This window comes from Pygocentrus nattereri, chromosome 4, assembly GCF_015220715.1.
Source record: "Pygocentrus nattereri isolate fPygNat1 chromosome 4, fPygNat1.pri, whole genome shotgun sequence".
NCBI lineage: Eukaryota > Metazoa > Chordata > Actinopteri > Characiformes > Serrasalmidae > Pygocentrus > Pygocentrus nattereri.
The window spans coordinates 1,036,153-1,058,784 of NC_051214.1; the positions used below are offsets into that span (position 1 = coordinate 1,036,153).

The 22,632-nt window shown below is 44.6% G+C and overlaps 1 protein-coding gene across 1 annotated transcript; it reads left to right on the forward strand.

Moving 5' to 3' along the window:
* The first annotated feature begins 1,005 nt into the window (after positions 1 to 1,005).
* znf292b (zinc finger protein 292b) lies at positions 1,006 to 21,000 on the forward strand. Its single transcript, XM_017683010.2, has 8 exons — positions 1,006 to 1,228; positions 9,301 to 9,455; positions 9,936 to 10,014; positions 10,139 to 10,274; positions 11,375 to 11,580; positions 12,684 to 12,820; positions 13,022 to 13,163; positions 13,270 to 21,000. The coding sequence occupies exons 1-8, from the start codon at positions 1,055 to 1,057 to the stop codon at positions 20,101 to 20,103; spliced, it is 7,863 nt and encodes a 2,620-aa protein (XP_017538499.1). The 5' UTR covers positions 1,006 to 1,054; the 3' UTR covers positions 20,104 to 21,000.
* The last annotated feature ends 1,632 nt before the right edge of the window (positions 21,001 to 22,632 follow it).

Consider the following 22,632-nt stretch of genomic DNA (forward strand, 5'->3'; position numbering starts at 1 on the left):
TTTCAGGCCGGTTTCAGGCCTCATATGACAATATGAAAAGAATCACTTTCTTTACGTCTCAACGAATGATTCCTGCAGGAATTTGGAAAAATCTGTGGAATTCCCCTGTAAACTTTTCACCTCTATGACCTCCTGTTAAAGGGCCCATATCCCATTTTTTTCTATCATTTCACTTAAAATTTTTCTGTGTTTACAGAACAAAAACGGTCAGAAATAATTTTACGTGATCATTTTATTTTCCTTCAACTTCTATTTATCCGTTTAAACAGGTTGTTTATGTTATTGGGCTTTTAAGATTGAATGTGTGCAAGTAAGCTCTGTTCTGAATGGCTGTCCTGTATTGTGCTTCAGTCAAGAAAAACTTCTTGTGTGTGTGTGTGTGTGTGTGTGTGTGTGTGTGGTGTGTGTGTGGTGTGTGTGTGTGGGCGAAGCTAAACTGCTGTAGGTTCATATGCAGATGTGTGTAGATATGCACACGTAACACTTTAACACAGCTTCCAAATCCACTTCTAGGATTTTCCTACTTCCTACGTGTTGGGGGGGGGGGCAGGGTTTCGAGGAACAGGTGTGCATTAAAACTAATCAGGTGTTTGGGGGGGGTGAATCGCATCCTTCTGGACGTGTCAATCCTAGCGTAGGAGGGCGGGGCCTGACGTAATACGGGTGTACAATGAAACGAGTCGCAGCGAACAGGGCGACAAGGGGGCGGGGTCTGACGGAATACGGGTGTGGGGTGAAACGAACGCGAACGAATCTGGCGTCGCGTCACATGGCATGACGTCGCATCTGCTGCCTGAATGCGGGTGTGAAATGAAGCTAATCGCATCGAGCTGGCCTTCTTGCTGCCTGAATGCGGGTGTGAAATATTACTAATCAAACTATTATTACGGGTGTGAAATAAAACGCGAGAGGGCGGGGCTTGACGGACAACGGGTGTGGGGCAAAACAACTAATCGCCCCCCCCCCCAAAAAAAAAATACGTGCACACGCAAGCGAGTCTGGTTTGTCACGTGACGGCTCCGTTTGTGCGTACGCGGCCGAGCGGGATGTGAAGATGGCGGACGGGCAGGAGGAGCTGGAACGGGCCGCGGAGAGCGGGACCGGGCTGGGGGACAGACACGGCGCCCTCATGGAGCTGTCAGTGCGGCTGCAGAGGCTGGAGGTTCCGCTGCGGGAGCGGGAGCGGCGCGCCGAGGAGTCCGCCGAGTACTGCAGGGCCTTCTGCACGGTGAGTTCCCCATCCCCCTCAGTGCTAGCGCGGTTAGCCTCCGAGCTAACGGCTGTAAACACGGAGCGGATTATAATTGCAGCAGGGCGTCCAGGTGGGCTTCCCCGCCGGGAGGTGAAGGAGAGGGTTAGGGCTGTAAACCGCGGCGGTGTGTGCCGCTTTAGCTTTGTCTGTCCGCGGACGGACGTCATGGCGCGTCCTCACGGCACAACGAACACAAACAAGCTCCGTCCGACCGACCGTGGGCTAAAGCTACGGCACAGGCGCGCGTTTCTGAGGTAAAAGTTCACTAAATCTCACAGAACCGTCACCCTGGACGCCTGGATTCGGTTCTTAAGTAGTACCTCTATCACTTTTACCTCAGGTTCGGGTCCACGGGTGGCCCAGTCTCTCGCACTACCTCAGGTTCGGGTCCACGAGTGGCCCAGTCTCTCACGCTCAGTGAACAAGCAGCCCTGCTGTTCCAACTGCTGCTGCACACGCTTCAACACAGCGGGGGTTCCTCAGGGAAGGGAGCGGTTCTGACTAGAACCATGAGATCTGTAGCATGAGTAAATGGTTTTTGCGTGGTCATATGGTTCTCCAGTGTGGCGGAGAGTTTGTTGGTTCTGCATCGGTTGTGATGTCAAGCTTGCATCGGTGAAGGAACCCTTTTGGTGCCAAGCTGTATAAAACCTTGTTTTTCTAAAAAGAAAAATATAGTTAGAGCCATTTGCAGCACGTTCTCCATCAATCTAAAGAACCATTTGAGCATGAAATGGTTCTAAATTTGCTCTAATGCTTCTTCAGGTTGATGGAGAATGTGTTCTGTATAGCACCAGAAAAGGGTTCTGCATCAGCTTTGATGTCAGGCTTGCAACTATAAAAGAACTCTGCATAGAACCTTGTGCAACACGTTCTCCATCAGTCAAAAGAACCGTTTCTCCACGCGAAGAGCCATTTAAGCATGGAATGGTTCTAAATGTGTTAGAATGGTTCTTCAGATTGATGGAGAATGTGTTCTATATAACATCAAAAGGGTTCTGCTGTTGTCATGATGTCAAAGTTGCGGCAATAAAAGAACCCTTTGGTTCTGAATAAAGCCATGTTATCTAAAAGGTTCCGTTTAAAGCATTTAAGCATTAAATGGTTCTAAATGTGCTTTAATGATCAGATTGATGGAGAATGTGTTCTGTATAGCATCTGAAAGGGTTCTGCTGTTCTCATGATATAAAGCTTGTAACAATAAAAGAAACCTTTGGTGCTAAGTAAAACAATTTTTTTCAAAAAGGTTCTATATAGAACCATATACGACACATTCTCCATCAATCTAAAGAACTATTTCATCATGTGAAGAACCATTTAGGCATGAAAAATTTATGGAGAATGTGTTGGTACTATATAGCACCAAAAAGGGTTCTGCATTGCTTATAATGTCAAGCTTGCAACAATAAAAAAACGTTTTGGTGCTTTATGGAACCATTTTTTCTGAGAAGGTTATGTATAGAACAATATATCTCCCATTCTCCATCAATCTAAAGAACCATTTCAGCATGCGAAGAGCCATTTAAGCCTGAAATGGTTCTAAATGTGCTTCAATGGTTCTTCAGATTGATGGAGAATGTGTTGGTTCTCTATAACATCAATAAGGGTTCTGCTGTTGTTATGATGCTAAGCTTGTGATAATAGAAGGAACCTTTTGGTGCTACATACAGCCATTTTTATAAGGTTCTATACAGAGCCTCATTCAACGCATTCATTATCCATCTAAAGAACCGTTTCATGCGAAGAGCCATTTAAGCATGAAATGGTCCTGAACATGCTTTAGTGGTTCTTCAAATTGGTGGAAAATGTGTTAATTCTATATAGCACCAAAAAGGGTTCTGTTCTGGTCATATCATCAAGCTTGAAACAATTAGAAGAACCATTTTGGTTCTATATAAAACCATTAATTCTAAAAGGTTCTGTATAAAACTGCCTACATGACATTCTCCATTAACATGAAGAACCGTTTCACCACTCGAAGAGCCATTTAAGCGTGAAATGGCTCTAAATGCGCTTGGGTGGTTCTTCCAATCGATGGAGAAAAATGTTGGTTCTATATAGCACCAAAAAGACCGGTTCCGCAGTAGTTGTGATGTCAAGCCTGTAACAATGAAAGAACCCTTCTTGGTGCTATATAGCACCAAGATACGTTCTCAATCAATCTGAAGAACCTTCTTACTGTGCAAAGAACAGTTTAAGCATAAAATGTTTCTTTATAGAACTTCTGGTTCTTAATAGAACCATTAAAAAGTGTGCAGCTGGTGATTCTAACCTGCCAGCCTGTTAATGTGCCCACAGAGAACCTTCGGGTCCTGAAGGTGAGATTCGGTTTTGACCGGTTCCGTTTTATTTGCTCAGAGCTTTTTACGTCAGACAACATCGTCCCAGATGTTCTCGTCCTGAGAAATGCGGCGACAGACAGACCGAGAGGAACCTGGTAGTTGCTTCACGGTTTAATCTCAGGGTCGGGGAGTAAATGTGCTCCACTAAGGGTTCCTGAAGCTGGTCTAGTGCCACGTCCCAGCGGGGAAACCCGTCAGGCACATCGACGTTAGACGGCCGCGGGGAAGTGAAGCGAAGCCGCAGCTCAGATGCAGGGAGGCAGCGTGTTGTCCAGGAATACCGGGTCTCACCCGACAGCTCGGCGATGAGTGGAGCAGTAGAAATGCACTAAAACCAGCTGGAATAAAATCTCTTCAGGTTAGACGTGGGTTGGTTAGTGTAGTAACCAACTCCTCTGCCTTCTACACTGTAGACTGGGGTTCTGTGCCCCACCTGGGTAAACACCCTACACTACACCAATAAGGGTCCTTGGGCAAGACTCCTAACACCGCCTTGGTAGGCAGTGGTTCTGTATAAAACTGAACACTCAGAGAACCGTTTGCGTGCTTACATTGTTCTTTGCGTGGTGTAATGGCTCTTCAGTTTGATCTGGAACATGTTGCATATGGTTCTAAATGGAACTTTTGTAAAAGGGTCCTAAATAGGACCCCAGAAGTGGTTCTTCTGTTGTTGTGGTGTCAAGCTTGCAACAATGGAGGAGCCCTGTTTGGGGGTATATAGAACCATATACAACACATGATCGATCTAAAAACGGATTATATATATCAGGTGGAACAAAATGCGCTGGAGAAATCGCAGAGCTGCATTAAAAAATCGCGGAATCGTCCTTCCAGAGGAAAATGTGCCTTTTAGCGCTCAAACGGCTCGGATACAAACCCTTTACCAGCGTAGTACAACAGCGCTCAGTTCAAAACCAACGAGGGATTTACTGCATTGTATTTTCTTTAAAATACTGACATTACCATGCAGTGCGTTATCTTGGCAAAGGTGCTTATATAACCTTAATAAAATATTAAATTACACACACACACACACACACACACACACTCTCACACACACACACAGAATGGTGATAAAGTGTTTGCCCCCTTCCTAATTTCAGATTCTTTTGCATGATTGTCTCACTTAAATGTTTCAGATCACCAAACTAATTTAAATATTAGACAAAGATCACACAGTAAACACAACATGCAGTCTATAAATGAAGGTCTTTATTATTAAAGGGAACAAGAAATCCAAACCTACAGGCAGTCACTTTCACACAGGGCCCTGTTTGGATTTCTTTTTCCCTTTAATAATAAAGACCTGTGTGTGTGTGTGTGTGTGTTTATATATATATATATATATATATATATATATATATATATATATATATATATATATATATATATATGTATATATATATATATATATATGTATATGTGTATATACACACACACACACACACACACACACACACTTGGCAAAAAAGTCACAATTCTCTGTATGAGGCAGGTTTGAAGGCCTGTGCTGTGAACACGCTGCTTTCAGCGTTTCCAGTCGAGTAAAATGAGCTGCCGTCCAGTCCTGCGTCCGCGCTAACGGCAGGGAAACGACAGCCGCTCTCCGTGTGTCACCTGGTAACGGAGTTCGGTCCAGCAACAACGTAAACGGTGATTAGTGAGCGGTTTGTTTCAGTCGCCGCCAAAAATCAGCAGGAGCCAGTCAGATAGTGTGGGGTGGCCAGACTCAGCCGTGTGGGCGTTGCTCCAATGTGTAGACAGAAGCTTTACTTCTAACATTTTGCGACTGTTATGCACGTTTTCCTAAATTTCAGCAGAAAAATCTGCAAATTAAGTTGTTTCCATCCACTACAGTTATGTCAAGAAAGATGAGGTGGGCTGCTGTGGTTAGGGGCTGCATGGCGACGCGCGAGATGAGCGATCGATCTGCTCCAAGTAGAGTCACCTTTACAGCCGTTTGCGGTCTTTTTATGATTGTTAGCAGCTGAGAGGTGAAGTTTATTCAAACAGCTCTTTTCCATCGTCCCCGTTTCGCATTGTTACTCTAACAGAGTTTGAACTCTTCCACTTTTTACTGTATTTTAAATTTCAGGCATTTTCTGAAACTCAAAACTGGTGGTTGGAAAACCGGCTACAGATACAGACGATCTAAATTAATCTGTGAGGTGTGCGATTTTTAATTTATTTTACATTTTTAATTTATTTATTATCTCGATGCTTTTTTACTGTGTATTTAGTTTTTCTTGTGTGTAATTAATGTTCATGTAGCCATTAGTTGTTACTACTTGATGCCTCACCAGCCTCTCATTAGCCACGTTTACATGCAGCCTGATAATCCGTTAATAATCCGACTAATAGCTCAATCGGAGTAGAATATGTCCATGTAAACACCTCAATCGGAATAGACTAATCCGATTGAGGCCATTCGGAATACAGTTTCTATCCAATTGAACGAGGTGGGTAAACCTCTAAATAATCAGTTAAATAGAAGAATAATATCAGCATAAACGCCTGAATCCGATTATATTCCCTATCGGAAGGTGGAGGAATGCTCTGCTCGTGCGCGTCGCGTCACAGCGAAAGGTTTATACCGGTCAACACGGCGGAGCAGAGACTGGTCTGCAGCGGAGACGAGGTTCATACTCCGAGCTTTAAAAGACGGCGGCGGGGCGGACGGCCAGCTTCTGTGTCTCAGAGCACGACGTCTTCCTTTATAAGTGCGTGTGAAGGACGTTTCTCTGAGCCGGACATAGAATAAACACCTCCGTCTGAATCTGTAATCCGAGTGTGTTTAGTCTAGAAGCAAGAAACTTCTACAATAGGAAACTTGTTCCATACAGTTCAAATCAAATCAAATCAAATGTATTTGTAGCGCTTTTTACTATGGATGTTGTCACAAAGCAGCTTCACAGAATTCCAGAAAAGACCAAGCCAGGGGCGCCAGTGGCCAGGAGAACCTCCCTCAGAGCTGAGGAAGAAACCTTGGGAGGAACCAGGCTCACCAGGGGGGACCCGTCCTCCTCTGGTCAGACTACCTACAGAGTTATTATACTACTAATATTAATAGCAGTAGTATTAGTAGTAGGAATAGCTGGGAGTCCATGAGAACGTCAGGGTAGGGTCAACCATTGCGGCCGAGCTTATTGAGTTGCGGGACGCTTTGCTGGATAGAGCTCAAGTGCAACTTGGGGTTCATGTTGGTTTCAAGCACCTAAACAAGCACAAACAACAGCAGACTCTTTATGATGGGTCCTTCTTTGCCATCCGTGCAGTGGTTCGGTGTTCGGGGGTGCTGGTTAGACCCTTTGTGTTCTCTGAAATGAGCATCAGACGAGAATGTATCGCGGTAGTGTATCGTTGTGTCGCCCAGCTCAAGAACGTCCCATCGTAAACATCCCCAGGTTTCCGCCGGCACAGCAACGGCGGTGACTTACTCTCTACTATGCGCTGCTGCTGGTCTACTGACCTATATTTCCGTCACGCTGCATAAAACGGCAGATTTTCACTGAACTGTGCAACTCGGCTGCTTCTGCTTTGGCTGTGCTTTTATTAATGCCGAACTAACAGCTACAGTTACTATGTTCTTTAGGAAAATGTTATCTGCGTCACTAATTCTACCGTGTCCCTGCATTTCGGTTATAAACACTAAAGTGCTGAATTCTTCAGTGTCAATCAGTACTTTACAAATGTAAGTATATTTTGTTTTGTATCTTATCGGATATCAAAATCTAGTTGGCTGTCTTTTTATATTTTGTGTGGGTGTTATATCAGTGCTTCTTGGTGTGTGTGTGTGTGTGTGTGTGTGATTATTATTAATGTGGATATAGGGGTTTGCACCACAGTTGGAGTTCACAAGAAAGTGACTTCAAAAATTCGACTTTAAAAGTCTGTTACGACGCCAAACTCCGCAGGTCAGTAGAGCATGACGTGCCCTTTCCCAAGTGCTGGATCACATTCTTAGCCTTACCTGGCTCCAGAATTTGTATCCATCTTGGGCGCAGCCGTGCCGAGAAGCTCACCTGCGGCAGTGGTCTGAAGAGGCGTGGGAGTTTAGAGCATCGTACCTTGGTGAAAATAAGAGTAACTGACTTCAACCTTTACAGGATTACAGGGCGTTACACTTACAACAAAGCCAAGCTCCACCGGTCAGTAGAGCTTGATGCGCCCTTTTCAGTGAGCCCTCGATCGTATCGCTAGCCTTCAGGACGCCAGAGATACGGACCCTGGAATCACCAGCCTCCTCACCTGCTGTCTTCTACGAGGTGGCCGTGTCGAGTCCAGTGTCAGGGCACTAGTAGAAAAGGTATCGTAAAGGTTTCCGCTTTGACTGTAAGTGGTCTCCCAGGGTTTTCAGCAGCGGTGGGAGGCCAGACTTCCCTCAACCCCCTGGACCAGGTCAAGACCACCCCCAGGTTATCGCAGTACTGATGCTTAGCCCGTTTCACGCAGCCCTGTCCTGCAGCTGCACCGTTGTTTTTTGTTTGTTGCCGTCAGGCTGATTAACAGCTGCATGCAGTCTTGTTTTTGATTATTTGTTCCAGCTACTCGACTGGTTTGACATCCGTCTGCGCTGAAGCAGCGGCACAATGAGGTTTCGTGCTTTGATCTAATGGAGAACGGCATGTTTCCCAGCATTTTTGCTGCCAAATATGTTTTTTTTTTCTGACATTCCTCCGTCCTGGCTGTGTGATCCAGACCTACGCAGGGAAGTTATTGATTTTGAAAACCTGGCGTGTGACCTGCTGTGGTGTTTTCCTCGGGAAGAGACATTTACAGTGTTTTGTCATCTATTTCTGTCTGCTTTTATACTGTTAATATTTTATTTCCTCTTTTCAAACCAGTCATGATCAAGGAATTCAGTCTGACCCTTCACGGTCATAAATAGTTGTGATTATCGATTCAAGTGTGTGTGTGTGATTGTGATCAGTTACAGTAAAGCCTAAAGGGGCCAGATTAGTGGGTTTAGCTGCCTTGACTCCTCACAGTTTACAGCAGGGGTGTTGAACTCGGGTCCTTTTGGTTTCCCTGCTCAAACACATTTCTGCAGCTGATTGCCAGGTTTAGTAGGCGTGTTTAAGAGCACCATGCTGGACCACTTAAGACCACCCGTGATCTACGGTTATGTGTAGAGTCAGTCCAGCTGTCTTCTTCAGAATGAAAATGTAAACAAACAAAATGCATGCATGGCAAAACGTTATTTATCCACGTGGCCAACAGACAGTTTAGTGATTCTAACTTGGTTCAAGCACAGTGTCTCCATGACTGCTTTTCCTGCTTCCTTTTATTTGCATTTGCATCATTCTAACACGCCCAGCTGTCCAGTTTTACTTGTTGTGACACGAAATGATTTTAAAATCTACTGACTGCGGTAAATGATCAAAATAATTGCAGTCATTTCGGTGGTTTCCGGTGGTTTTTAGGTTTTAGTTCTTCACACCACGCTGTACGTCTTTCCGTGTTAACGATTCAAAAAGAAGGTCCGGCTCGAAGTTTCGGCCTCAAGCGATCTCTTGAGACGTTCCTTCCCCGAGTTTAGACGGAGTTCTCTTTGAATTCTTTCTGTCGTCTGATTCATCGCAGGTGTAGCCCTGTTTTTACTAGTGTAATGAAAACAAAAGGGGGGATCAGGACAAACCCGGTAGTTTTCACGGACTGCTGTCCCGACGCTGTGAGGAAGGCTGATCCGTCTCTGTTTGTGTGTAGACGCTGCTGGAGTACGTGGGACAGTGGAGGTGTGATGAAGACCCTGCGCCTGTTCTGGAGGGTTACACTGTGGCCCTGCTGAGTTTCGCCAGAGCGTCCACTCACCTCTCTCCGCAGTGCGAGAACGTCCCCGACCTCCTCGAAAAACTCTCGCTGTAAGTAGAAGTTTTTGTTTACATGCTGCTGAAGGTGCAGCTGATAGTTAATGTGAGGTGGATGACGGATGTTGCGGTGTTGTTTGCACATGCTGTGTACCGCAACGTGCGGGTCAGTGGCAGTTTTTGAAAATCTTATTAATAGGAAGTGTGAATCTTTCCACGCGCATATATATATTTGCATTTATATCTCTTAGTATTTTATATCTTAGGTTCAGTGAGTGTTGTCAAATCTTTTAATTGCCTTTTAAAGTTTTATTTTGTGGTAAAACATGAATTTTATTTTACAGTTTTTAAACACAATCTTTTCAGCTGATTTAATTAACTGATTAATGTCGACATGCTGACGTTTTTTCCATCATCAACGTAGTTGCAGCAGTTGCTGCCGTCTAAGTTCGTTCATTCGTTCAAATGTTTTCTCCCTGAAGGCTTGCTTGTTATGATCGTTTAGGGTTTGTGAATTCGTGCTTTGCTTTGCAGGAGTTGCGTGGAGCTGCTGCTTTCCATATCTAACACTTTTCCAGAAGCATTATGGGAGCAGTTTCAATCTTCTGTGGAGGTACTGTGTGTGTGTGTGTGTGTGTGTGTGTTTATTTTTTTTTTGCCCTGCAAAATCTTAAAAGGTTGACTTTGTATTTCCTGTCATGGTTGCTGGTGAGTTTAAACCGTTGTTGTCTGTGCAGATGGCCCATTCACTCCTGCTGCAGAACGGCATCCCTCAGCTCAGACTGCTGTTTGCAGTCACTCGAGAAAGAGGCCTGTGGGCCAACAGCACACTACAGAGCATTCTCAACAACGAGACGCCTCAAGAAGAAAAGAGTACGTGTTTCCTCTCGTCTTCGTCTTTAGAGTTGCCATAAGAAAAGGGAGTCGTGTTAGTGTTGCCGCTATAGACACATTTTTTTATATTGTTTATATATTTATATACATAAATGCATCTCTATATATATATATATATATATTCGAGCACACTTGCCCGGAGCGGTGGGCAGCCCTATCCACAGCGCCCGGGGAGCAGTTGGGGGTTAGGCGTCTTGCTCAAGGACACCTCAGTCTTGTGCTCTCGGCTCTGGGGATCAAACCGGCGACCTTCCGATCGCAGGGCTGGTACCCTGACCTCCAGCCCCCGCGGATTTAGCAGAGCCTTCAAAAATAAGAACTCGCTCCAAGTAAATCTTTAGTAAAAGGTGAAAAATGTATGTGAATGAAGAGAAACCCGATCTAGACCACGCATCAGCCCTAAAAACGTGCTGTGCGAGTGTAGTTCAGTATGTTCAGTGTTTAGGTTTTACTGTCTAGTACACACTACAGGTTGTAGCAGCTGCCTCAGGGGGACCGTATGATGCCAGGCAGCGACTGTAACATGCGCTACTTTCTGTTTTTTCCCCTTGTGCCAGACCGAACCGGGACGTGCGAGTCTGGGTGTGACCCGAACCGTGACTTCTGTAGAAGTGTAAAGGCACACCATTTATATTCTTTAACCTTAGGGATTGTTTAATGTTGGGTCCTTAGTCGGCAAGTTGGGCCTCCAGAAGAGCTTTCTCCGTTTTATCAAATTAAAATGATTTTATTTAGTTCAGATTCAACTTCAGATTGTGAAAATCCATCTGAAGATTATGAAGTGTGGGTTTGGCTCAGGGAGATAATATAGGGAATAACTAACGTTATATTGTCCTGGCTGCCACAAACAAGTGCCAATATACACCACACAACTAGATTAGACCACCTTTCCACAACACGGAGTGTTTGTGTAAAATTTTGCTCGGGAAAACTGTGGCTGAGCGCCTGGTGATTAAATTTTTTTTTTTTTTTTTTTTTTTGGCCAATGTTGGTGTGGAGCTGTACTTCACTTATGCTTTCAGCTGTACTTCTCTGTAAATCCTGTCCCTTTATGGCACACATTCTCTGTTTTCTTTTAGTCTACGAGTTCTTCACCCGTGAGGGCCCTGAGCTGCTGCACATGCGAGTGAAGTACCTTATTAAAGAGAACTTCATGGACAAGGCTGCGCTGCTGGCGAAAGCCTGCGCCGATTTCCCCGAGTTTGACGGAGGGAGGGTCCAGTTCAAGCAGATTTATCTTGTTTGCCTGTGCACTGTTGCTCCACAGCAAACATTGATGGAAGAGGTGAGCAGTGTCTTCAGAACATGTGCTTCGCATGTGTGCAAGTACCGTTTGTTGGGTGTTTGTTAGAACTAGGCATGGAATGGCTACAGGCTTTATTGATGTACCCTGGTATGAAACCTAGTGCTGGGCACTGACGTTATATATCGTTATAAATGATGTCACTATACTATACACGCTTTTCTGGACATGTTGTGGATATCCGTGCTTGTCGAACACGGACCTGTATTCCAGATGCTGAATAAAACTCATTGTGTTCGGTTTATTTTAAAAAGCACTGCTGGTTTTTTTTTTTCTCTGTTGTAATTGATCAGATGTCTGGGGAAAAAAATTTATATTGTGAAAATTTCCTGAAGTATCGGTGTCATATTATGACACATCGCCCTTATGGTTTGTGCCATTAATAATTCTGATAATTAGCATCTTTGTCCAAAAAACGAAGCTCAGAAAACCTTCCTGTGAAAACGGTTGGGCAAATTCCTCAACCTTTCACTTGGGTGGTCTTTTTCCTGCAGCTTCTTGCATGAAGTACTGGTTTATATGCTGTGATGTGCTTAATATACTATTTTAAAAAAAAATTTCTAAATAGAAAAGAGATTTAGTAGCAAACTACACTCCTTGTTTCAGCTTATTTTCATGTTGCGTCTGTTCAGCTCGTCATAAACTGAAACAAAACGTCTAACTTGGCAAATTTAAAATGGGCAACATTGAGATGGTTGTTCTGCTTGGTATAGGGTGGTAATTGATTCTAAAGCCATATCGCAGTATATTAAGTTTTGCTTTTGTAAAAAGTTATTTGGAAGTAAATGACCTGCTTTGGAATCTCTCTGCAATGCACGTGCTATATGGCAATATAGGAGCAATATGCAGTGGTGTTTTGATCACATATGAGCACCATAGCGAAGTAGAAAACAAACCAGACTAAACAGTAAGCAGTTTGATCACCAATATCATAAATGCCATTCCATCCCTAATTTTTTTGTGGAAAAGGACACACCCTTGAAGAAAATATTACACACTTAAATGTAATTTCTTTGATATAATTTAACATTTACAAAAATTAATGTCAAAATCGGTGGTACCCGTTTATTCCTGCTCCCTTGTAGCTGTCAAAGGTGGACTGTCGGGATGCTCTGGAAATGATTTGCAACCTGGAGGCGGAAGGAGATGAGAAAGGAGCGTTCACACTGTGCTCGGGCTTTCTGAGCAGACAGCTCCTCCAGGAGGACACCTACTGTGCTTGGTGAGTCACCCGACTTGTGTGAATAGTAGGCTTTGTCTTGTGTACAATCAGGGAGAACAAACGCAATTGTGGATGTTCAGTGAACTCCTACAGATTTAAATGTAGACGTTTGATGTGGAGGTAATGGGTGGTGGTCGTGACTAATGTCTATTGTCAATAATAATCTTATGAATACTCACTTTTTTTTTCTTTTCTTTTCAGGGAATTAACCCTTTTCTGGAGCAAACTTCTGAAACGATTAGAGCCTTCAGAGCAAGGGTTTCTAGAGAGATGCCTGCAGATGTCTCGCCTGGCCAAAACGGTGTTCCACCTTCTGTTTTTCATAAAAGTTATCCAGTCAGAGGTGAGTGTCCCCTGTCAGCCTGTGCTTTTGCTTTTGTTTAGCCTTTGCTGGGATGGAGAAGCATTTGAATTGTACTAAAAACTTTGGTTTCTTTTCTAATCTACAGTTGGACAAGACTGGATTGCCAACCTGCATTGAGATGTGTATACGTGCTCTCCGAATGGAGTCGTGTGAGGGAGCTAACAAGGCTACCATCTGCAAAACCATCTCGTGCCTATTGCCTGCTGACCTGGAAGTGAAACGAGCTTGCCAGCTGACTGAGTTTCTTCTAGAACCGACAGTTGACTCGTACTACGCCGTGGAGACACTTTACAACGAGCCAGATCAGAAGCTTGAGGAGGAGAGCCTTCCAATACCGAACTCTCTACGTTGTGAACTACTTCTAGTTTTTAAAACCCAATGGCCATTTGACCCTGAGTTCTGGGACTGGAAGACACTAAAGCGCCATTGCTTAGGTCTAATGGGCGAGGAGGCATCTATTGTGTCGTCCATCGATGAGCTAAATGACGACCATCCTGAAGAGCAGGATGATCTGGCCTTGCCTCCGGAGTTCAAAGACGTTTCCGAATACTTTCTGGATGCTACAAATGAACTTAAGGAAATAGCAGACCAGAGACAGAAGAATAGAGAAATGAAAAAGTTGAGGGAGAAAGGGTTTGTGTCAGCCAGGTTTAGAAATTGGCAAGCTTACATGCAATATTGTGTTTTGTGCGATAAGGAATTTCTTGGTCACAGGATAGTGCGTCATGCTCAGACTCACTTCAAAGATGGGTACTACAGCTGTCCGATCTGTTTAGAGACTTTTGAAACAAGAGAGACTTTGGACCCACACGTGGCATCTCATGTAAAAATGTCTTGCAAAGAGCGCCTTGCTGCAATGAAAACCACTAAGAAATTGGCAAGCGAAAAGGCTGCGGCTCCCGCTGTTTCTACACTGAAAGCCAAAACAGGAGAAAATCAGGCACGAAAGACCAAGACAAAAAACAACTGCAATGGAGACTTTGACAGCCTGTACAATGGAGATGCAGTGGGCCCTCCGACTGCAGTTGCTGGTGTCAAAGGGGCTGGAAAAGAGGGTAACATTTGCCCTGTTCCGCACTGCAGGAAGGGATTTAAGTACTTCCGCAATCTTCTTGCCCATGTGAAAGATCACGGTGAAGTCGAAGAGGCAAAACGCTTCCTTGAAATGCAAAACTCGAAGATAGTTTGTCAGTATTGCCGTCGACAGTTTGTTAATGTCAATCACCTCAATGACCATCTTCAGGTCCATTGTGGAACTAAGCCTTATATTTGCATTCAGTTGAATTGTAAAGCTAGCTTCGACTCCAATGCTGAGCTTCTCATGCACAGAAAAGAGCATCCAGTCTTCAAGGCAAAGTGCATGTTTCCTGGCTGTGGAAAGATTTTCAGTGAGTCTTATAAACTCTACGACCACGAGGCGCAGCATTATAAAACGTTCACTTGCAAAGTGCCTGGGTGTGGTAAAGTATTTCATGCTCAGTCTCAGTTAGATTTGCACGAGGAGAGCCATAACGCTAAGAAAGTAGAGGCAGAAATCCCTGAGAGCCAAAGTGCTTATCCTGTAGAGCCTCTTCCAGACCAGTCCAGTCAGCCCAGTAAGGAAGCTGTTCAGCAGGACATCTTTCCAGGGCCACCGTTACACTCCAGCTGCTCATTGAGCCCTTCACATCACCCACTTAGCCTAGTGAAAGTGAAGCACTCCATTGAAAACATGCTTAGTTCTGCTGGTCCAGGATCCACGCAGGCATTTGACCCTGGAACGCATAAACTTGAACCACCTGATCCAGATCTTATTCAACAGCAGATCTCGCACATGGATAACCAAGTGATCCAGCCTCCTGTGAACCCCGTACCTCCCTTGAATGAACCCAGACCAGAGGATTCCCTCCTGGATGTGCTGATGAATGACCCAGTCCTTTCTGTACCATGCCCAGTTCCTCCAACATCCACTTATCAGAACATTCTAGAGGACTATCAGTCAGCTCCCTCAAGGGATGTGTTGCAAGGACAAATGCAGGGTACCGTATCGCAAACTCATGACCTGCCTTTGTATAACAATAGCCATTCTGAATATGGACAATATAGTCCTAATCCCATAGCCCAAGTTCAAGCACAGTATCAAGCCCCATATGGAAATAACATGACATCCTTAACACAGAGTGCCCATACTAATGCCACAGTAATGCCAGTGTCTCACAGGCTTCCCCCACAAGTGACTCCCTTTCCCACCAACATGCAGGTCTCTGAGAGCAGAACAGCACAGCCGCTGCACACAAACAGCCTTGGACCTGCAGCAGAGCAGAAAGAAAAATTCAAATGTGCATATGAAAATTGTTCTAGGGAATATTGCTCCTATAGAAGTCTAACCAAGCACATGAAAGCTACTCACCCTGAGTTTTATACCCAGTGGAAACTAGCAAGAAAGAACAGTAAGATGCATCAGACTGCAAGCACATCTGTGTCCATGAATGGAAATCCAAATTCAGTTGCATCCTTACAAAACCAGCGGGGTCAAAGAATTCCTGCCCCTATAACACACATGCACAACGCTGCTGGCCGGTCTGCCTACCCAGCAAGCTGTGCTAGTTCCAGTTATCCCTCAGTCTCTTCCCATTTAGCAGCTCCCACTGGCCAGCCGTTCCCCAACCAAATGGAGAGTATATTAGACCCCATTGTGCTGTCACAGTTGGGAAGCACTTCGAGTCAGTCCCATATAGCACTTGACCCTACATGGAATTCTGTCTCAGTGAACAGTTCACTTCAGCAGCGAACCTGCCAGTCACAAGCAGTGACTTCAAACGTTGATGTCCTTTCGAGCAATCACTTCTCCTCGCTGATGAATACAGTTTCACAAAGCCAAGGGACAGATGTCCAGCATCAAGGAATGGTCTATCCTTCTTTACAGCCTCAAAGTAATTCTACATGTAATTTCATCCCTTCCCAAACAGACGGTGCCCAGAAGATAAACAGTCCAACTGTACCTAGCCACCCTATCAATTCCGCTGCATCTTCATACACCCAGCAGCCCAAGAGCAATTCTTTTTCAAAACATCCCGAGTGTGTGGTAAAACTGGAGAGGAACCCAGGTTTAGGTGTGCCACCTCTAAACAATTCCCAACAAAACACTTCCACTGTGGAGAATGCTCAAGATGATGTTGGCAGTTCAACAAGTGACGGTGACATAAAAAGAGCAAAAAGAAGCAGAAGAACAAAGTGGCCTGCCATCATTCGAGATGGGAAGTTCATTTGCTGTAGGTGCTTTAGAGAGTTCCAGAGTCCTAAGTCACTTGGAGGGCATTTGTCTAAACGTGCTCATTGCAAAGCCTTTGATGAAGCTGACCTAACTGCAGATCTCCCCGCATCGTTTCTTGAACTTCTGAACTCCCCTGTGAATGCTCCCCAGCCCAGTTCTTCTGTGCATGAAAATTCCAACCAACCACTGCATATAGTGAATAAAGGTCCACTTGACCCAAAGTTATTCCCCAATGTCACTTTTCTACATGGCAAGGATTCCCCTTACACTAGCAATAGTAAACCAAACACTGAGATCATCAAACAAAAATCTTCAAATCTTTGTGAGTCTGTTGGAGTTGGGCAGCAGACATTTACAAATACATCAGCGTCTTACCCTCAAGATGGCCAAAGCAGTGTGATTCAGCACACTGGCAATATCAAGGAAAATAATCAGCATCAAATCAGTTACACGCAGCCCTGCAGTTCCTTGTATACAGACAGTGATCTCTCGGATCCACTTCTGTCTCGTTTGCTAGGTGAAGACAACTCTTCTGCCTCAGTTAACAGGGTTCCCACTGATCATATTGACAGAATTCTTCAAACTGAGACGCTAAACAAGATAAAGGAGATCAAAGACAAGTCCACCATTGTAAATTCGAGTGGATTATCAAATGATGGGCTTCTGGCCGCCATGGCTAGTCTTGCACAGAATCTGGTATCTGAAAAGAGTGTGAAGGAAAAGCTCCGTGAGCAGATATTAGCTGGAGACTTTCACAAGAAAAATATTTTGTGTCAAGGTGATGCAAATTTGCAGAACTCTGTTCCATCAAGTCCTACAGTGGGTGTTCCTCAGCAAGCATCCCATGTAATCCAAAGAATTCCTCAAAGTGATCAGCATCATTTTGGAATTGATGCTAAACTTTCCTCAGAACATGTTTTCAAGACTGCCAGGGTTGCACCTAATGATGACTCTGCACAGATCTCTGTGGCATCTGTTTCTGTTGGCAGCGACGTAAACGATGAATCCACTAATTCGCCTGTGCAGCAGGAAGATGATGTGACAGAAATTCAGAGAGCGCTTGAAAGACTAGATCTGGATAGAGAAGTGTGTGAACGTGACCAGGCTACTATTGATCTTTCGAAGAATGATGGGTTGGCTAAACCGTCAAATGTTATGAACTCCACTGTCGAGATGCCTGGTTTTTCCTGCGACAGTGAAAATTGTGGTTACAGAGCCATGACGAAGGATGCCCTGTTCAAACATCTCATCAAACTACATAACTACACAGATGATATGCTCAATCGATACAGGAAGGACCAGGTTAAGTTGGCCCCATTTACTTGTCAAGTATGTTCCAAGAATTTCACACGAAACTCAAACCTTAAAGTCCATTATCAGACTGTTCACAACTATACACATGAGCAGATTGCAAAGCTCAGACTTAAACATCAGTACAACCGAAAATCCATGGACTGTGATGGAAGTCCTTGTCCCACCCCAAACATCTCTGATTTGCGAAATCAAAGTGACAGTCCAGTACAAAAGACAATCTGTGGTAGTGGGCAACAGCAGCACATTGATGCTGCTGGTCTGAAAGGTCTTGTGGCCACTGATGCAAGAATGAAATCAGAATGCAGTGTTCAGCCCTTTGCGCAGCAACCTCATGTTAGTCCTTTGGACACAAGTCACCAAGGGACTATGCAGACAGGCCTTGCATCACCCTCCCAAAGTCAAGTGGTCAATCATCCATCAGTGATTAGATCTGGTCCTTCGTTGGCAGCCCCCTCAAGCATGGTGCAACAGTTAAATGGACACTTGGCATCAAAACCCTTTGCATCCAGTCAACACATCCCTGGAATGCCACCTGGAGGGTTATTACCTGCAAGTGCACCCCTTATCCCTCTGACTCCAGCTGTCAGTGCCTCGACAAGCAATCTGTCCCTAGACAAGAAATCAAAACTGGGAAGACCTAAATTGCCCAAACAACGAGAGGTACCCAAAAAGCCTAAGAAAACAGACACAGATGATGTTTTCAGCCCCTACAGGCCATATCGTTGTGTCCATCATGGTTGTGTGGCTGCCTTCACAATCCAACAAAATTTGATTCTCCATTATAAAGCCATACACCAGTCAGACCTCCCTAAATTTGAAGACAATAATAACGAGGGACCAGAAGAGGAAGAAGAACACGAAGATGTGGAAGAGCATGATATACCTGATAGTGATGTCACTGAGGCAAAAGAATTTCGGTGTCAAGTCAAAGACTGCTCTCGGATATTCCTGGTAGTCACGGACTTGTTGCAACATTATCTTCAGCTTCACAGGCTAAGCCTTGACAAAGCAGGTGCTATGATGTCTGGCATGAACTTGGGCAAGTTCCCCTGTGACCAGCCAAATTGTGCTGCTACCTTTACAGCGTTCTGGAAATACGTTAGCCACATCGACAAAGAACATAAGTCTGTAAAAGTATCCAAAGCAGATCCTGTAGAGGGAATATACCGGTGTGAAGTAGAAGGCTGCGAATGCTATTACTCAACGCGGTCAAATCTGCTGCGGCACACCATGAAGAAACACCAGGATGTTTACAAACTCCAACTAATGAAGTCTAAAGGTGTCAAACTTGGCCGTCCTCGGAAGAACCCTTATGCCTGCTTTGAGAAGGAAAACAGAGAAGTTAATAAGAAACCTGAGAAGAAGGCAGGTGAGAAGAAGAGACGGGCAGAAAGGAACAACCACTGGACGAAATACGGAAAGCCCATTTTGAAAACCAAGGAAGAGGCCTCTGCCATATGCACCAAGAGGTTTCCATTGCAGTACCCTTGTATGATCAAAGGCTGCGAGACTGTGGCTAGCTCTGAACGGCACATAATAAAGCATTACGTCCAGCACGGTCTGCCAAAACAGTACTTGGAGGAGCAGAGGAGCAACTACATACACTGCAAGAAGTTGCCCCGGTCGAGGTATAAGCGCATCACGTCAAGGAGCGACGACACTGACAAGTCAGACGACAGCTCCGTGGAGATGTCTGAGAACGAGAGGGCTGCGGACCCTGTACGAAGCGGGTCTGAATTTTCAAAGCCAGCATCCGAAAAAGAGACCACAGAGGATGCCAAACCGTCCACCGACACGAGTTCAGAAATCTCTGTGGTGGTCAAGCGGAGAAGAGGACGCCCACGCAAGGCGGCCATTAATAAGAATAAACTTTTAATTCACAAAAGAGTGACGAGGCTAAGAACTGCACACAGTTACACCGTCAACTACGCAGATGTAAACTCGGACTCCACCTCATCCAGCGTCGTGCTGCCGCAAGAGGAGGTATCTGAGCAAAAGTCAACGTTGAGCTCTTTCAAGCCGATGGGCTTTGAGGTGTCCTTCCTTCAGTTCCTGGAGCAGTCCAGCCAGTCCACAGAAAAGAGGAAAGCTACGGTGGTGTTGGACGCGATTCCGCGCAAGAAAACTACGACCGTGAAACTAAAGACTGCCTCGGTCGTGTGCAGTAGGTCAGATGTACTGAAACTTGTCGAATTTAAGAACCCCCAGAAGCTAACCTCCCTCAAAAACGTGACCTTTGAGGTGCACCGAGGGTTTTCAAACGTATTTGAACTCCTGCTCAAACAGCTGCATGAAATGCGCCCAGCCGTGGTGATTCAGAAAGAGGGTTCGTCTGACAGCATCAAACATTGAGGGGTGGTACTCGGGGCATGACGTCCGACACGCACGGTGGATTTAAACTGACGTGGTCTCTGTGTTCGGGCAGTAAACGTGCTGGTTGAGTTGTTTGTTGGATTGTTTTTGTACGATGAACAGTACAAACCCTTGACGTTAATCGGCGCCTGCTAATCACTCAACGGGACTGTGTGTATTAAAGTCATTTTGTAGTTGAAAACTAAACGCGCAGATAATTATATACCTCTAAAGCATGCCCTTATCAAGCTATCCAGCACAGTTTGTTGCCTTTGGAAATGAAACTTTTAAAGGAATAGCAGAAGATTTTACTTTTTGGATATTACACAGGACGTGATTTACTTTGAAAGTAAAATAGCCCCTCTTCCAGATGGACTGAAACTTCTGTAGTGCAGTGTGTAGATGATTAACTGTTTTGGTCTCGTTTATCTTGCGTTGTAAATCTGAAAATTGTCTAATGTTGTGTCTGTGTGCACATAACGGTTCTCTGGATAATTACTGCCACCAGCAGTCTGTACCTTCAACAACTGAGACCAATTTATTACAGCTTGCATTTTGTACCACTGCGTTATTGTCCTTATTTCCCAGTTGGACAAGGTGTTTTGTCCTTGTTGACATTAACTGTTTATTGACACTCATGTTTTTCCTGATTGATTATTCTTTTACATGATGCACCCACGGCTGTTCTTTTAGGCTTTTCCGAAAACTCAGTTTTGGATTTGGCCTGAAAGAGGGCTCTGATGTGTATGAAGCACCTTTATAATTCACACCAGGTTTTTATTTGTTTGGTTAATTGGGAGATAATGTAAATGGGGGTTTTATTGTATGTATTTTAGTTTGGTCACACGGTGATGCACTGGATATATTGCATTTATTATAAATGATTCAAAGGTGAAATGTCTGCGTGCTAGTTTTTGTAAAAAAAAAAAAAAAAGTCACACAGCAAGAGGGAGTGAGCAAGATGTTCGAGTCTTGATGCTTCATGGAGGATCTGCATTGAAATATTAATAAACCACTCGTACTGCCTTTCACATTTGTAGAGCAAGACGGTAGTTTTGCCCCTTCATTACCCACAAATGTGGTCAAGCCAGGACGTATTTGGTGGCTGAAGTCTTTAGCTTTAGCGCTGGAGCTACAAGGCTAATAAAGCTAACCAGCAATGCATGTGATTAGAGTGGTGCTAACTGCATGCCTAAATCATCTCCAGCATCAAATGGGTCATTGTTACACCGTCAGAAACCAGTTGGGCATCGACTTAAAAAGATGGTTCTTCAAGGCTTCTTTAGTAAAGGAAATGGTTCTATGTAGATCCATAAACATTCAGAAGTCATGTGTATGATTAAACGGCTCTTCAGCTTGATGGAGAATGTTCTGTGGTTCTGTTTGCCAAAAAAAAAGGTTTCTTCTGTTCTTAGAAGCTTGGCATTGCAACAATGAAAGAACCCTTTAAAAAGGGTTTACAGGGCGTTCTCCAACAATCTGACGAACCGTTTCGTCATGCACAGAACCCTTTGATCAAGCAAAGGGTTCTTTGAGTGTTAAGGTTTGATAAACTATTTTCTTTACTAAAGAAGCCGTGAAGAACCATCTTTGAGTGCAGCAGAGTGTCCATTATTGAGGTCACTCAGCACATGGGCTGAGGCGGATTTAGCATCATGCTGATTGGTTGGTGCTGATGAGCGTTCATCATGCTTGTTGGTGCTCTCTCACTCAAAGCCCAGGCAGCCAAACTGAAGGTCTGTATTTGGATGAATTGTGAGGTCAGTGGAAAAGACAGTTGTGTTTGATGGCAGCTCTGAAGACCAGAACAGGAGACATACATTCTGGAGAAACACCATCTGAGATCAACAGGTGTCAGAATGACTTCACACCACTTAATAACTGGTTAACTACATTAGCTTAATTAAAAAAAAAAAGGTTTTATTTTGCCTCTTTCTTCCCCATGAAAGTACTCAGTCTTCCAAGACATGTTTGGTGTCTGATGTTTCCTTCTTCAGTTTTAACGCTTACCTACAAGGCCAAGGTGTGAAGTACAGGGGGTCTGGGCCCCCTGATTAACCTCTTAGACCCTCTGAGTCTGAGCTTGATCTGTCTGCTCTTCCTCAGGGTGGCGCTGTATCAGACTGGCTCACCCAGTTGGTCCTTCATAGTCTAGAAACTGTAACTCTGCCCGGATTCCTCTGAAAAACTTTACAACGAGCTGCAGCAGCTCTGAAAACCGGAGAACTCACCCAGTTTCCCAAGAGCTTGGAGTGAAGAGTGACTGTTCCTCATTCCTCACACTGAAGACCGGAGAGGAGACGAGGAAGATCTCAGTTACTGTGAGGAAGAGCGCAGAACCGCACTAGAACAGAGACTCTACAGAAGAACTGCTGATAGAACAGACATTTACTGACACAGAAGCACCAGTGCTGCTTCAGAGACTAAGTTGGCAGCAAGACCCCTCAAGTAATAGGGGGTAGTTCACGCACTGTGTGAGGCATTGTTAGTATGGTGCTAACTACATGCCTAAAGTACCAGAAACCTCCA